Source organism: Cavenderia fasciculata, assembly GCF_000203815.1.
Source record: "Cavenderia fasciculata unplaced genomic scaffold Scf_ET2XIPL01COFD4-5, whole genome shotgun sequence".
NCBI lineage: Eukaryota > Evosea > Eumycetozoa > Acytosteliales > Cavenderiaceae > Cavenderia > Cavenderia fasciculata.
In genome coordinates, this window is record NW_004457695.1 from 1,084,867 (window position 1) to 1,098,282 (window position 13,416).

The following is a 13,416-nucleotide window of genomic DNA, read 5'->3' on the forward strand; positions in this document are numbered from 1 at the left end:
TTGTAATTATATATATATGTTTTGGAAAAGGATAAAAGTTTTGATTGTTTTGGACATGTGATGAGTTTCGGTGGAGTTGATAATTAATTAATTTGTGACAGTATAGTTTTTCTTTTTTTTTTTTTTTTTCTATTTTTTTTTAAAGAGAAACTGGAGGTTCACAAACTAATGAATAATGCCTAATGACCTCATCATCATAAAGTTCTTGGGGAGGTTTTGATAAAATCTTTTGAATGGATGGGACTGGACGGAACGAGTAGAGGCCAGATGAGAGGAGTTGTTGAGCAAAAAGGATTTTTCTAGAGAGCTGACGATAGTGGAAAAAGTTGACGATGCCGCCTGGTAACAGCTTGGGACTGCTCGTTTCTATATAAATGAGCTCGTCAAGTAAGAGACGCACGTGAGGGATGCTGGGAGATTGGGCGTCTTGGAGTCTCTCACGATAACGTTTGTAGTCGTTTTCCTTGGAGACAAATAATTTGAGAGTGTCGAGGGTGCCCGACAACTTGCCAGGGAGAGCGTTGAAAGTGTCAGAGAGACGTTCGACTGCGCTGTTGGCGAGACCTTCCATGATACAAAAGACACTGGCAAAGTCGCCGTGCTGCAAGCAGCGCTCGGCACACTCGATGAATCGCTCGAGCGTGGCGACACGCTTGACCTTTTGCGACTGCTTGACGATCTCTGTACTGACAAAACGAACGAGGTCGTCATAGTGCTCGAGAAAAGTGTGAATGTTGGCGGCGGGACGACTGCCAATAAGAGGTGCGCCGATCCACGGACCGCCTGTAGCAGCCTGGCTTGCAGAGTCGGTCAATTTCTCCCAACAAAACTCTAGGTATTCACGAGACTGGATCTGTGTAAAGTTGGCGCCATTGATGATGGAGAATTGACGAGCCAACTCGATAGCGTTGACATCGGCAACATCCAAATACTCGCCAGCAGGTGGAGGTGGTAGGATGCTGGTGGGGTACTGGGTGTTGGATGACGATGCCAAAGTCGACTGCGACATTTCATTGCGCTTCTTGGTCAACTCGCCGACAAGACGTGGCTCGGCTTCTTGCACAGTGTTGAGTGTTGAAGTGAGTGAAAGAGCAGCCAAGTTGTTTTGGATGATCACTTGGTCAAACTCGTTGAGCTTGTCGACCATATCCTCATCTTGAAAGTCGGATGGGTAGTAATCGATCCATCGCTTAAAGAAAATGACCACACGCAACTGAATGACACGGTTGACACGTTTCCACGTGGCCATGTCTCCCGAGAATTGGTCGGGAGAGTTGGTGCAATAACGGTTGGTCAACAACTCGTACAAATTCTGTGGTGTCGAGAAACATCTATAGGTCAACAACAAATCTTGAATATAAGAAGTATCATAACAATAATCTGAAGTAGCACGTTCAACCATCTTTACCAAATGATTAATCAATGCAGTTTGGTTGGATGACATCTTCTTTTTCAATGTATAATATCCTGGTGGTTTCAATGCTCCAACACGCCAATTACTTCCAAGAGTACTTTGATCTCCTGTTGATGTTCTTGGTCTTGGATGTGAACCATTTGAATCGGTTCCAGTTGTTGTTGTAGTTCCACCATTTTCTTGTAATCTAATTGTTAATCTTGATTTTGCAATGGTTGGTGATAAATTTCCATTTGTTTGTTTTTGATTATTATTATTATTATTATTATTTGTTGTAGTAGTTGTAGAAGTTGTATTATTTTGCAAATTAATAACATTTGTTTGTTGTTGTTGTTGTTGTTGTTGTGCTGGTAAAACTAAAAAAATAGGAAAAAAAGTAAGTAAATAAATATTGTTATCTTTTCTTTTATCTTTTTCTATTTCATACCATCAGGTGATTTTAATTCATTTACAATTGGTTGTGGTACAGGAATAGCATTAAGAATCTTTAATACTTCTTCAAATTTTGGTCTTGAAAGTGGTTCATAAGTACAACATAAACTACACATATCAATTAATCTAAAGTAGAAAAAAAAAAAAAAGTTAAATAAATTAGTCCATATATATTTCTATATTTCTATATTTTTATATTTCTATCTTACTTTTGTGGACATCCAGGTAAAGCTTTACTTTGTAATTCAGTTGGATTAATATCAAAACAAGTTTCAGGGGTACGAACCCAAAGATCTACACCTGGTTTACGACCAGTTATGAGTTCTGCGAGGACTACACCAAAAGAGAATACATCGCACGATGTATCGTAACTCATTCCAAGTAGAATTTCTGGAGCAACCCAACCTTCAGTGCCACACATTGTCATGTGTCTTGATTTTTTAGTCTGTTCGTTCATTCTAGCAAAACCAAAGTCACATAATCTAATTCTCTTGTGTTCATCCAACAAGATGTTCTTTGACTTTAGATCACGATGAATGATCTTTTTTGCGTGTAAAAATACCATTGCCTTTGCCAAGTCGATAGAGATGCTCAGTCTCTTGTCCCATCCAATAATTGGTTCTTGTTTGAGTAGTTGACGTACATCACCACCAGACACAAACTCTGTGATAATATACAATCCTGTTGAATGTACACAAATACCTGAAAATTGAACTATAAATGGATGTCTTAGACTCCTACAATTAAAAAATAAAATAGAAATAGAGAAAGAGAGAGAAAAAGATAGAGTAGGGGAGAGGGGGGAATGAGTAAGTATATATAAATTAATATTACTATTCTTTTTGTTTACATACTGAAGCATTGAAACTTCACGATCAATATATTTAAGGTATTCAGGGTCATCAGCCTTTTCAATCTTTTTGATGGCTACATCTAAACCAAGATAGACTCCCTTGAATACTGAACCAAATGAACCTTTTCCGATTCTCTCTTTGAATTCAAGTGATTCAAAGGGGATATCCCAAATTGCTTGAGTTGGTAAACCTGGATCTTGTTCTGCCATTTATTATCTACCCTATCTATTATAAACTCTCTGTTTTGTTATTACTAACTAATCTACAAAATAAAATAAAAAAAAAGAGTTGTTGTTGTTTTAAAAAAGATACAAAAGAAGAGATTGTAATACAAGATTAAAAATACAAAGAGATGATGATGATGATTGATATTACAGTAGAGAGAGAAAAGGGAGATGAATTTGAAATAGATATATATTTAAATGGGTGAGAGAGCAAAGCAAGCTTGAGATAGAATGAAAGGATTAAAAGAGGTTAAAACCCATTTGAGAGACGGGCCGTTCTCTTTGACCACACTGTCTGTGTGAGACAGAAAAAAAAGATTTTTTGTTTGTTTTTAAAAAAAAGAATCTGAAATCGAGATCGGTTAAAGCAACATAATTAAAAAAAGGACAAGAGAAGGAGTAGTACGAAAGGATCCGCCATAAATAGAGTAGAGTCTATGGTTTGATTTGTGGTTTAAATAAATTATTAATCAGGATAGAAGTATCATTCATGTTTTATTAGATGTACGTTTTTTGTGATGATGATGATGATGGCGAGGGGATTTTTGTTTTGTTGTGTAGGGTATAATTTTTTTGATAGGGTTTTCTTTTCCTCTTTCCTCTTTTGTTTCTTTTTCATTTGTTTTTTTTTAATGAATGCCAACATAACAACCATGATGATCTAAAAATGTTTGATTGTTTGGTTTGTTGTTACCATTATTATTATTATTATTATTATTTTCAATGTTATTATTATTAATAGAGTTGATTTCATGATTATTCATATTCATATTCACAGGTGGTTTATAAGGAGTTGGAAGAAAATATTGTTGTTGTTTTAATGGAGTTGTAGGTGTAAAGTTTGATGATGATGGAGTTAAAAAGGAAATATTTGGAACAAAATCATCACCATTATTCTTATTATTATTATTATTATTAGTATTATTTTGATTATTATTATTTTGTTGTTGATTTTCAGTTGTCATTAATAATTTTCTAGCCTTGTCAAAGATTGATCTTTTTGATGTATCATTCAACATTTTTAAAGCTACTGACGAACATCCTTCAAAGTTGCCCAAACCAGTAGTATTTAATTTTGTTGTTGTTGTTGTTGTTGATATACATGATGTTTTTTTCGTTGATGGATCAAAATTATCTTCAGTAATAAAATTTTCCATTTCGCTTTGTTTGATGTGATTATTGAGTTTAGCTGTTGATGATCTGGTTGATCCCAATGGAGTTGAAATATGAGAAACATTGTTATCTTTAAATGGTGTAAATGGTACAAAATAAAAATTATTATTATTATTATTATTTGAGGGTTTAGATGGAGTTGAATATGTTGTAATCGTATCATTTTCATTATTATTATCAATCATCATATTATTATTGTTTGCGTTATTGATTTTTGGAGGTGTTGTTATTCCTTTTAATTTAGAGTTTATATTTTGTAAAGATGTCTTGTCAATTCCTTTATCTGATAATTGAATCCCCAATGTTTTGTTTGTTCCAGTACAATTGTTGCCACTGCTATTATTGTTTACTGAATGATTGGGGGGTGAATGGACCATTGTAGTTGTATTATTATTGTTATGATTATTAACATTATTTAGATATTGAATGGTTGATCCTGGGGTAGTTGGTGTAGAAGACGTAGTTTTATATTTGGGACTTGGTGAAAGTATATTTGAAAATGGGTTTAAACTGTTACCATTAATATGATTATTATTATTATTAATATGATTATTATTGTTATGAAGAAGATCGGATAGATTGCTCCTATAGGGACTGAGCAAACATAGTTTGTTGGGAGAAGAAAGACTATTTTCAAAGTTTGAATGATCAAATAGATGTTGACTGCTGCTACCATTGCTTGCAGTCGTATTGGCACTGTTTGGTGTCGTTGCAATAATACCCAAACCCCCAACCGGTGTTGTTGGTGGTGGTATAAATGATGTAGTTGCCAACAATGATGTATTTGATCGAATCGGTGATAATTCACTTTCAAAATTTTGTGGAAATATTTCTGGATTTATATAATCATAATTCATTTTCTAAAAAAAAACAAAATAAAAAATATTAGAATATTATACATCTTTTTTTCTTTTTTTTTTTATAACATACAAGAGGTGAAATATTATTATTATTATTATTATTATCATTTGTTGTTTTTGATTTCTTTTTACAAGAATTTGAAAATGGTTTAATGGGAGTGACAAGATTTGAGATTGCTTGAACTGGAGTAAGAGGTGGACGTGGTGATGCTGGTAGGGTGGTGGTTAGGGAAACTCTTGGTTTTGGTGAAATAATATATCCATTGGTTATGAAATTTTGTAATGATGGTACGTCTACTGCCAATTTTGTTTTTTGTGGTGTCGTATTTAAATTTAATGATTTTTCTTCTTCTCCTTGTTCTTCTCCTCCTTCTCCATCTTCTCCAAATTCTTCTTCTCCATAATCCTCTTCTTCTTCATCTCCTTCTTCTTTTTCTTTAAAAATTAAAATAAAAATCAATTAATATTTCTATTTTCTATTATCTCTTATCTTTTTCATACTTGTAATAACTTTTCTTTTTCTTGGAGCTCTTTTAAAATTTGAAGGTTTTTTTGAACGTTTCATTGAGGAGTTCCAATGATTTTTAATGGCATTGTCAGTTCTTCCAGGGAGAGATTTGGCAATTTCAGCCCATTTGTTTCCGTGGATGACGTGTTGTTCTTTGATGATTCGATCCTCTTCTTCGGACCAACCATCTCTTTTGATGGCGGGGTTTAGATGATTATGCCATCTCTCACGACACTGTTTGCCCATTCTACCATTCAAGTGTTGGGCAATCTCTGACCATTTTCTCGCTCCATATTTTTCAACCAATTCCCTCACCTTGTCATCTTCTTCCTTACTCCACGACCCCTTCACGAGATTGGGATGTAATACTTTTTGATAACGATGATGACATTGAACATCGGTCCGATTTGGGAAATGTTCTGCTATCTTTTTCCAATTTTTTTGATTATGTTTTGCTACTGCTTGTCTCAATATATCATCCTACAAAATTATATTAAAATTAAAAAAAGGTTAATACATATATATTAATATATATATATTCTTTTTCTTTTTTCCTCTTACCTCTTCAAGAGTCCATTTTCCTTTTGATTTTTTTAATGGACCACCATTTCCACCATTGACTGTACTGGCACTTGAAATATCGCTAAAAGCAGAATCAGTCGATGATGATAGTGTAGAGGCTGTGGATATAGGTGATTCGGGTGGAATCATCATCATCATCATATTGTTGATGGATCCAGTTCTTGAGGTGGTTCTTGTCAGTGCCGGAGCAGCAATCACTGTCGATGGAGGGGATGTGGTTGAAGTCGTCGTAGTCATCAAAGTACTCATTGTCATTGTCGGTGCACCAAGTGGAGATGCCATTATAAATGATGACGAAGGAGTAGAAGTTGAAGAATCAAACGATGATGATGATGACGACGATACAAGTGATGAGATGGAATGAGCAGTAGTAATTTGATTGGAATGATCAATACTCGTATTCTTCCGACTCGTCATCGTTGTCAACGTCAACACCAACAACAACAACAACAATCACCAAACCTAAGAATAAAGAAAAAAAAAAAAAAAAAGTCAGATGATGGAAGAGAATGATGGAAATGTCTGTCTCGAGCTGGAAATATATATATATATATATAGAATATATATAAAGTTGGTATAGGGATGTTGGGAAATATAGGGTTCAAAGTTTTGGAAACTCCTCCAAACCAACCAACCAACCAACCTGTTTGCTTGTTAATTTGTTTGTTGTGTTGATACCTACTGTTCCTGCTGAGATTTTCACCGATTATCTATCTCTATCGTTGTTGTTCTTTTGTTTGTAAATGGCTTGGAATATTATATTATACTACTAACTATATTTTAAAAATAAAAAGGTGACCATATGGTCTGTCTGTCGGTCAGTATTACTATAATAGGATTAAGAATATGGGTATAGGGTATTGTTTTTTTTTTGAAATTATATATAGTATCGTCGTCGCTGCTGCAGACTAGTCGTTCTTGTTATTATTATTATTGTTCATATCACACAGTCGTCAAAAACACCAATGGAAAACACACATTCTGTAAATCTACTTTTGAACGGTGTTGTTGTTGTTGTTGTTGTTGTTGTTGTTGTTGTTGAATTACTACTCCTACTACTTTTTGATTTATAAAAGAATTATATTTTTGACACTCCTCCTTCTTCTCCTGCTATTATTATTATTATTATTATTATTTTTAATGTTTGGTTGTTTTGTTGGTATTGTTGACTAATCATTATACAATTTGTGAAATCACGATGGGTAAAATAGGAATATGTGTTTAATGATAATTGGTTTTGGATTGGTGATCTGCACGACCAACAACAACAATAAATATATATATATTAAAATATTATATTTATATATATTATAAATTTAGATTTGTATATACAATATATTGTGTTGTGTGTGTGTGAGAGAGTGAGAGTGAGAGTGATTATTAAGAAATAAAAGAGAGAGACGATGATAATTTTTGTTGTTACACATGTAAATTTGATTCTAATAGATTAGGTTGTTGTTGGTGTTGACAACGATGACACAAACTGTGTCAAGTAAAGTGTTTGAGAATGAACTAATAATTAATGTAATGTAATGTATCATGTGTGTGTGTATAGGTGAAGTGTAATAATAGTTTTGATGATTGATCTTACCCAGCGACAATAACAACAACAACTAGACCAGTCTGTCTTTTTTACTAATTGTACATAAAAACTCTGATCTAACTATGATATATACGAATTACTTTACACAATTATATATACATATATATAACTCCTACTCGTCTTCAAATGATATGATAATGATATTAACGGCTAGAATTGACAATCCTCTGCAAATTTTCAAAAAAAAATTAACCGTTGCATCACATTCAAAGTGAAGTAAACAAGTCTCATCATTAGACGATCGTTGATTTAATAAATAGATAAATATGAATGAATATTGATAAACTATACAAACAACAACAACAACAATAATAAAGAGATATGATCAATTGGTTTCCAGGAAATTAGTTTCGTCTGACTGACTTTTAAAATCAATCAACGATTGTTTGATTGTCTTTTAAAAGACTGACATGACCAACTCGACTGACTGCTGCTGTATGATGGGATGTGATGTGATATGATATGAGACGAGATGTGATATATTGTGAGGTGGAGTAGGTGGATATTTAAATTACCTTGAGAGAGAGAGAGAGGGATGATTGTGCGTATACTAAACTCTATCTATTTTATCTTTTGTTTTTCTTTCTTTCTTTCTTTGTTTCTTTAAGTTTTAATATTTATATATATATTGTAATGTATGTATTATGAGAGAGTAGAATAGAATAGATTAAAGTGGTTTAGTGATGCACTTCAATTAAACTACCTACTGTGCTCGGCTACCAAAACAAAAAAACAAAAAACCAAAAACAAAATAAGGGAGATTTTTTAAATTGGTTTCTACACAAGTATTAAAAGTAAAATAAACTACTAATTATTATTATTATTATTATTATTATTGTTATTATTACTTTTGAGATTACAATGTAATTGAATACTATACTAAATTTGTTGATGGATAAAACAAAAACTTTTGGAAAAATGAAAATTTAAATTTTGATTGATTTGAAAATGATATTTTTTGGCGGCAAATTATTTTTTTTTGAATTTTTTTCCCCATTGACTACGATTGCATTGCACATTTAATTTACAAAAATATAACTAGTTGTTGTTTTATTTATTTTTTAAATAGATTAAGATTGATTTTTGAAAATGATTATTATTATGATTATTATTATTTTCGAGAGAGAGTGTAGTTATTTTAAGAGATAAGAGTAAAATAAGAAAAAAAATAAACTTTCATTGTATTGGCGACTATTGATATAGTTTTGGCCAATCCAAGTCATCACTATTTTTTTTCATTTTCCTAATTTGTTTTTCTTTTTCTTTAATCCTTTTCCCAAGGTTCCAATTTGTATGTATTGAATTAAAGAAATAAAAGAACGGTATAGGATAAAGAATTTATCTTTTCATCATTTGATAAATTCTTTTTTTCTAGGTTTTAAAAATTATAAACTCTTTTTTTCTCTTTTTTGTTTCTATCCTCTCGCTTGACAAAATAAAATAATGATACAAATCCAAAAATGACTTTTATCCATTGTTTGTCCATTTTTCTATTTACCACCACGAAGTTGTCTCCAAGCTTTACGAATCTTTGTGTGAAGATCAGCACACCAGACTGTACCAATCATGAGTAGGATGTAACCAGTGTAGGTACAAAAGATGACAAAGAACCACCCGGTGGGGGTGAGACATTTAATAGTGGCACTGGTGCAGCCAGGACGATAGGCGACTGGACTCCAGTGTGCCTGTGGTGTCCAGAGTCCATTATCGACGAGGATGTGACGTAAAATGTCGATAGTGGCCAATGGGGCGGCAATAGCAGTGAGATAGAATGGGCCAAACTTGTGCCAATGTCCACGATCGCTTGCACGTTGAGTGCACTTGTGGAAATGGTACTGGGCGAGATTTGTCATGATCGACAAACTAATAGCAAAGGTAATTGCATGAGCAAAACCTACGGAACCTTGGGTGGCGGCAATACCGAGGATGGATGCCACCAAAAGAGGCCAACATCAACTACCTACAAGAGCAGGAATAGAAATCAAAATAGCAGCAATTGCTACAAATAATGGTTTCTTACTTTCCTTTTCTCCAACGGCAGTAGAGTCGTCAGCGACGACGACGTCTTCGTCAATGTTGTTGTTGTTTAATAATGGTGAGGATTCATTAATGTTGTTGATGGATGGTGATGATGATGATGATGATGATGATTTCTTTTGTGGAGTAGGTCTTGCTCAAACTCCTCCTTCACAATCATCATCCCCTAATTTGGGAATACTACCAAAGAATGACATATTGATATCTAATTACTTTATTACTTGAATATATATATAAATATAAATAAATAAATAAATAAATAAATAAATAAATTATCTCTTTTTTTGGTAAGGTGTGTTTATAAAAAAAAAATAATAATGAAAGAAATTTAAAAAAAGTGTGAGAGATAGATTTTTAAAAAAAATTGAAAAAATAAAAAAAAAATGATTCGTGTGAAATGTTTTCCGAAGAAAAGTTTATCCAATTCCGATGATCTTGATGTGGAACACGCTTCCATTACATTTTATTTATTTTTATTTTTATTATTTATTTTTATTTTTATTTTTACTTTTTTTAGTCTGTAAAGGTTAGACTAAAAATTTGATTATTTGGGTATGCTATGAGAAGACAAGTATTATTTTGACAAGCATGGATTGCAAGAGGAGAGATACCTGGAGCATCGGGGATACGTATCGTTTTGATGAGTGATTTGGTGGACATGTCAATCATGTCGACATAGACACCACTATTATCGGCACAGTGATGTAGGAGGACTTGACCAATTCGAACAACCTTGCCAGCATGAACCAAAGGCTTTTCAAAGTCGATTGACCATTTACTGTTGTTGGCCAATGAAAAGACGATGATTTGGTCTTGTGCATAGACGAGTACGTATTCGGGATCAGACTCTACGTTGAACAGTCCGTCGTTCCATGACCAAGTCTCCAATATTTCATCGGCCAATTTAGATTGTTCGTTGTACTTTCTAATGTGAACGACACGACTACCATCGATAAACGAGACACTTACCAACTTGCGACCAGTGTTTTGGAAGTTGTTGGTCAGACCAGACTGCACAATCATCTCGCCTTCAATCGGTCTAAACGCACAAACAAACTCTCCTTGTTGATTGACAAAATCAAACAAATCAACCTTGACATAGGTCTGTGGTGGTTGTCCCAATCCAATTCTACTCCATTCTGTCATATGATGTAAGAATGTTGGTCTTGCTCTACCAAATATATACTTTTTTGATTTATTGATTTCACTAATCTGTGAATCTAAAAAAGAGAAATAGAAAATAGAAATAGAAATAGAAAGAAAAGTAAGGGGTTAGGGGTTAAGGTTATTATTATTTATCTTTCATTTTCTTCATACTTGAAACTTTCATAATAGTGAATACAAATTCTTCATCATTGACTTCATAAGGTAGATAGATATGATTACCAAGTTTAACAGGTACAAGTAATTGATCTGGTTTACCACCAGCAAGATCGTATGGGACCGTTTCAACTGGTGTAACACCAATACTACCATTACTATCGATACCAAACGATGCGATTTCAGTATGTGTCTTTGTCAATGCAAACACTGTATTGCCTCCAAACCCGATAAAGCTACCTGCAATCCCTACTCCTTCAGTTGCAATCTTTTTATCTTTAATTGAAAATGCTGGTAATGTTGACATGGTTATTAATATTTATCTCTCTCTTTATCTGTATAGATCAATTAAATTAAAAACGACAAAAAAGATTAACAAACGAGAGTTGCAATATATCTTCTTTTTTTTTTTTTTTTTTTTAGAAATGATTTAGAAGAAGTTTTATAGAATCTTGGGTTAACAAAAACAGCTCTAAACTAAAGGTCGGAATTGACTCGAGGGGCTCAAAGTGATCTATCTATTACGACCATGCAATGAAAAACAAATATCTTCTTGACCGCGATGATGTGTCAGATCATGGTGGGTGCGATCGATAGACATGTCCCCTCATTAAAGATGAATGACGACTAGGTCAAATGAATGAGTAAAAAACGAACGACTCTTTCATTCATTTCATTTCAAGTAGTAGTAATACTTTAGATATAGATATATAGATATAGATAAAGAGATAGGGAGAATGAATCAAGAAATAGAAAACATATGTAAAGAATTGATAGGTATTGGCATTAAAGCCTTTGTAGATATGAGCAAATATGATAAGATTCTATTTGTTGGTTCAATTGCTTTACCTGTTATGATCAATTGTATGTAGTAGTATAAGAGTAGAATATATGAATAGACAAGAGTATATATATTTACTTTACTTTATTTACTATTTAGTACCAAACTTTGGAATCATACCAAATGATGAAAGTGATAGAATAGAAACACATTATCTAACTGGTATTGACAAGATTGCACATGTTTATGATGAATGCTTGGCAGGAAATGATTCAATCTTGGAGACAAAAGATATTAAACTTTTAGCAGCATCTGCTCAAACAAGTGACAAACTATGTAGAATATTGGCGAGAAGAGATGTAGTATTGATGCTACTACAAATCATTATCAATGCAGAGAGCATGTGGAGATCAGCTCAAAGTTTTGTATCACCTCTATCCGAAGAAACTATTCATAATCTTTACCTTACTTTAGATTATGAATCTTTAATGTTGGATGCTTCAAATTTATTAAATCATATTTTACCTAAAAGTAAAGAAAACAAAGAAATAGAAATAGAAAAAGGGAAACAAAAATAATTAATAATTAATAATTAATATTTACTTTTTCTTTTTCTTTTTCTTTTTTAAGTTGAATTGGATGAAATACCATTTGGAGAATTAATAGGAAGTATAAGGTATTATGGATTATCAACACCAATCATTTATAAATTACTATGTGCAATATTAAAGTTGATGGTCGATAGAAATGATACGGTCAAGACATTTATGGAAATGGAATTGATGGTACTGGTTAGATACTTTATGGAAAATGAGTTTAAATCAGAGTATAGGTTACTACGAGACTATTGGTTACAAATATCAGTTCGTTGGTATAGAGATCGATTCAAATTAAATATAGCACCAATCGATCGGATGTTTATAGAAGAGTATTATCAGAGTAAACGGTTTTGGATCTACGTTCCAAAAGAGATTCGAGTCAATCCTCATGGTCTATTGAGTGAGGTGATATTGGATGGATATGGATTTTTACGTGGTTATATTTCATCTACAAGTCTATTGATTGACTATATCTATTCAGAATCTGGTCTCTATGATATATGTTATCGAAAGAGTGATACTACTCTGACAAGATTCTTATTTTCATCGTTTTTTGCTACTTCCATGTTAATGTTGTTTACATTTTCAGCGTCTCGCAAGGGCAAGGTGCATTACATCATATCTGCTGCATTTACTTGTGGCCTAACTTATGCGCAAGAGATTATGATCAATCGTCAAAAGACGGGTGGTCGTGACTACAAAATATTTAAAGATTATTTCACTCAAAATACAAACAACGATATTTATGTTGAAAAGGAATTATTATTAACTCAAGATGATCAACAAACAATCATTCATAATAGATCAGATATTCTGGATTATGAATTCTAAAAAAGGAAATAAATAAAATGGCATTTCAGATATTTCGGGGTTTTGATATGTCTAGTTCTTCAAACATCTGAATTGTCGCCGTTTCGGCAATTTGAATTCAAAAGGTACACGCGACCAACCAAGCATTACTTGAATAAACAAGCCGACGAAATGATGTTGAGAGCACGTTGACATTTGTTGAACAAAGTCTTACAACTA

At 32.9% G+C, this 13,416-nt stretch overlaps 6 protein-coding genes across 6 annotated transcripts; 2 read left to right on the forward strand and 4 right to left on the reverse strand.

Annotated features, from left to right (window-relative positions):
* Positions 1-139: 139 nt before the first annotated feature.
* On the reverse strand, positions 140-2,909 carry gefX (RasGEF domain-containing protein; the record flags this gene model as incomplete). Its single annotated transcript, XM_004355473.1, has 5 exons — positions 140-366; positions 511-1,770; positions 1,842-1,972; positions 2,056-2,583; positions 2,701-2,909. 5 exons carry the CDS (start codon positions 2,907-2,909, stop codon positions 140-142), a joined length of 2,355 nt encoding a protein of 784 aa, XP_004355526.1.
* A 644-nt stretch (positions 2,910-3,553) lies between these two features.
* On the reverse strand, positions 3,554-6,464 carry DFA_08024 (myb transcription factor; the record flags this gene model as incomplete). The annotated part of the gene is made up of 4 exons (XM_004355474.1): positions 3,554-4,957; positions 5,028-5,392; positions 5,459-5,945; positions 6,027-6,464. 4 exons carry the CDS (start codon positions 6,462-6,464, stop codon positions 3,554-3,556), a joined length of 2,694 nt encoding a protein of 897 aa, XP_004355527.1.
* Positions 6,465-6,808: 344 nt separating this feature from the next.
* Positions 6,809-9,503, reverse strand: msp (membrane selenoprotein; the record flags this gene model as incomplete). Its single annotated transcript, XM_004355475.1, has 4 exons — positions 6,809-6,820; positions 7,026-7,157; positions 7,639-7,706; positions 9,149-9,503. The coding sequence occupies 4 exons, from the start codon at positions 9,501-9,503 to the stop codon at positions 6,809-6,811; spliced, it is 567 nt and encodes a 188-aa protein (XP_004355528.1).
* Positions 9,504-9,576: 73 nt separating this feature from the next.
* DFA_08026 (uncharacterized protein) lies at positions 9,577-9,912 on the forward strand (the record flags this gene model as incomplete). The annotated part of the gene is made up of 1 exon (XM_004355476.1): positions 9,577-9,912. One exon carries the CDS (start codon positions 9,577-9,579, stop codon positions 9,910-9,912), a length of 336 nt encoding a protein of 111 aa, XP_004355529.1.
* A 288-nt stretch (positions 9,913-10,200) lies between these two features.
* DFA_08027 (uncharacterized protein) lies at positions 10,201-11,314 on the reverse strand (the record flags this gene model as incomplete). The annotated part of the gene is made up of 2 exons (XM_004355477.1): positions 10,201-10,907; positions 11,005-11,314. The coding sequence occupies 2 exons, from the start codon at positions 11,312-11,314 to the stop codon at positions 10,201-10,203; spliced, it is 1,017 nt and encodes a 338-aa protein (XP_004355530.1).
* A 333-nt stretch (positions 11,315-11,647) lies between these two features.
* Positions 11,648-13,218, forward strand: DFA_08028 (uncharacterized protein; the record flags this gene model as incomplete). Its single annotated transcript, XM_004355478.1, has 4 exons — positions 11,648-11,651; positions 11,722-11,871; positions 11,948-12,319; positions 12,419-13,218. 4 exons carry the CDS (start codon positions 11,648-11,650, stop codon positions 13,216-13,218), a joined length of 1,326 nt encoding a protein of 441 aa, XP_004355531.1.
* Positions 13,219-13,416: the final 198 nt, after the last annotated feature.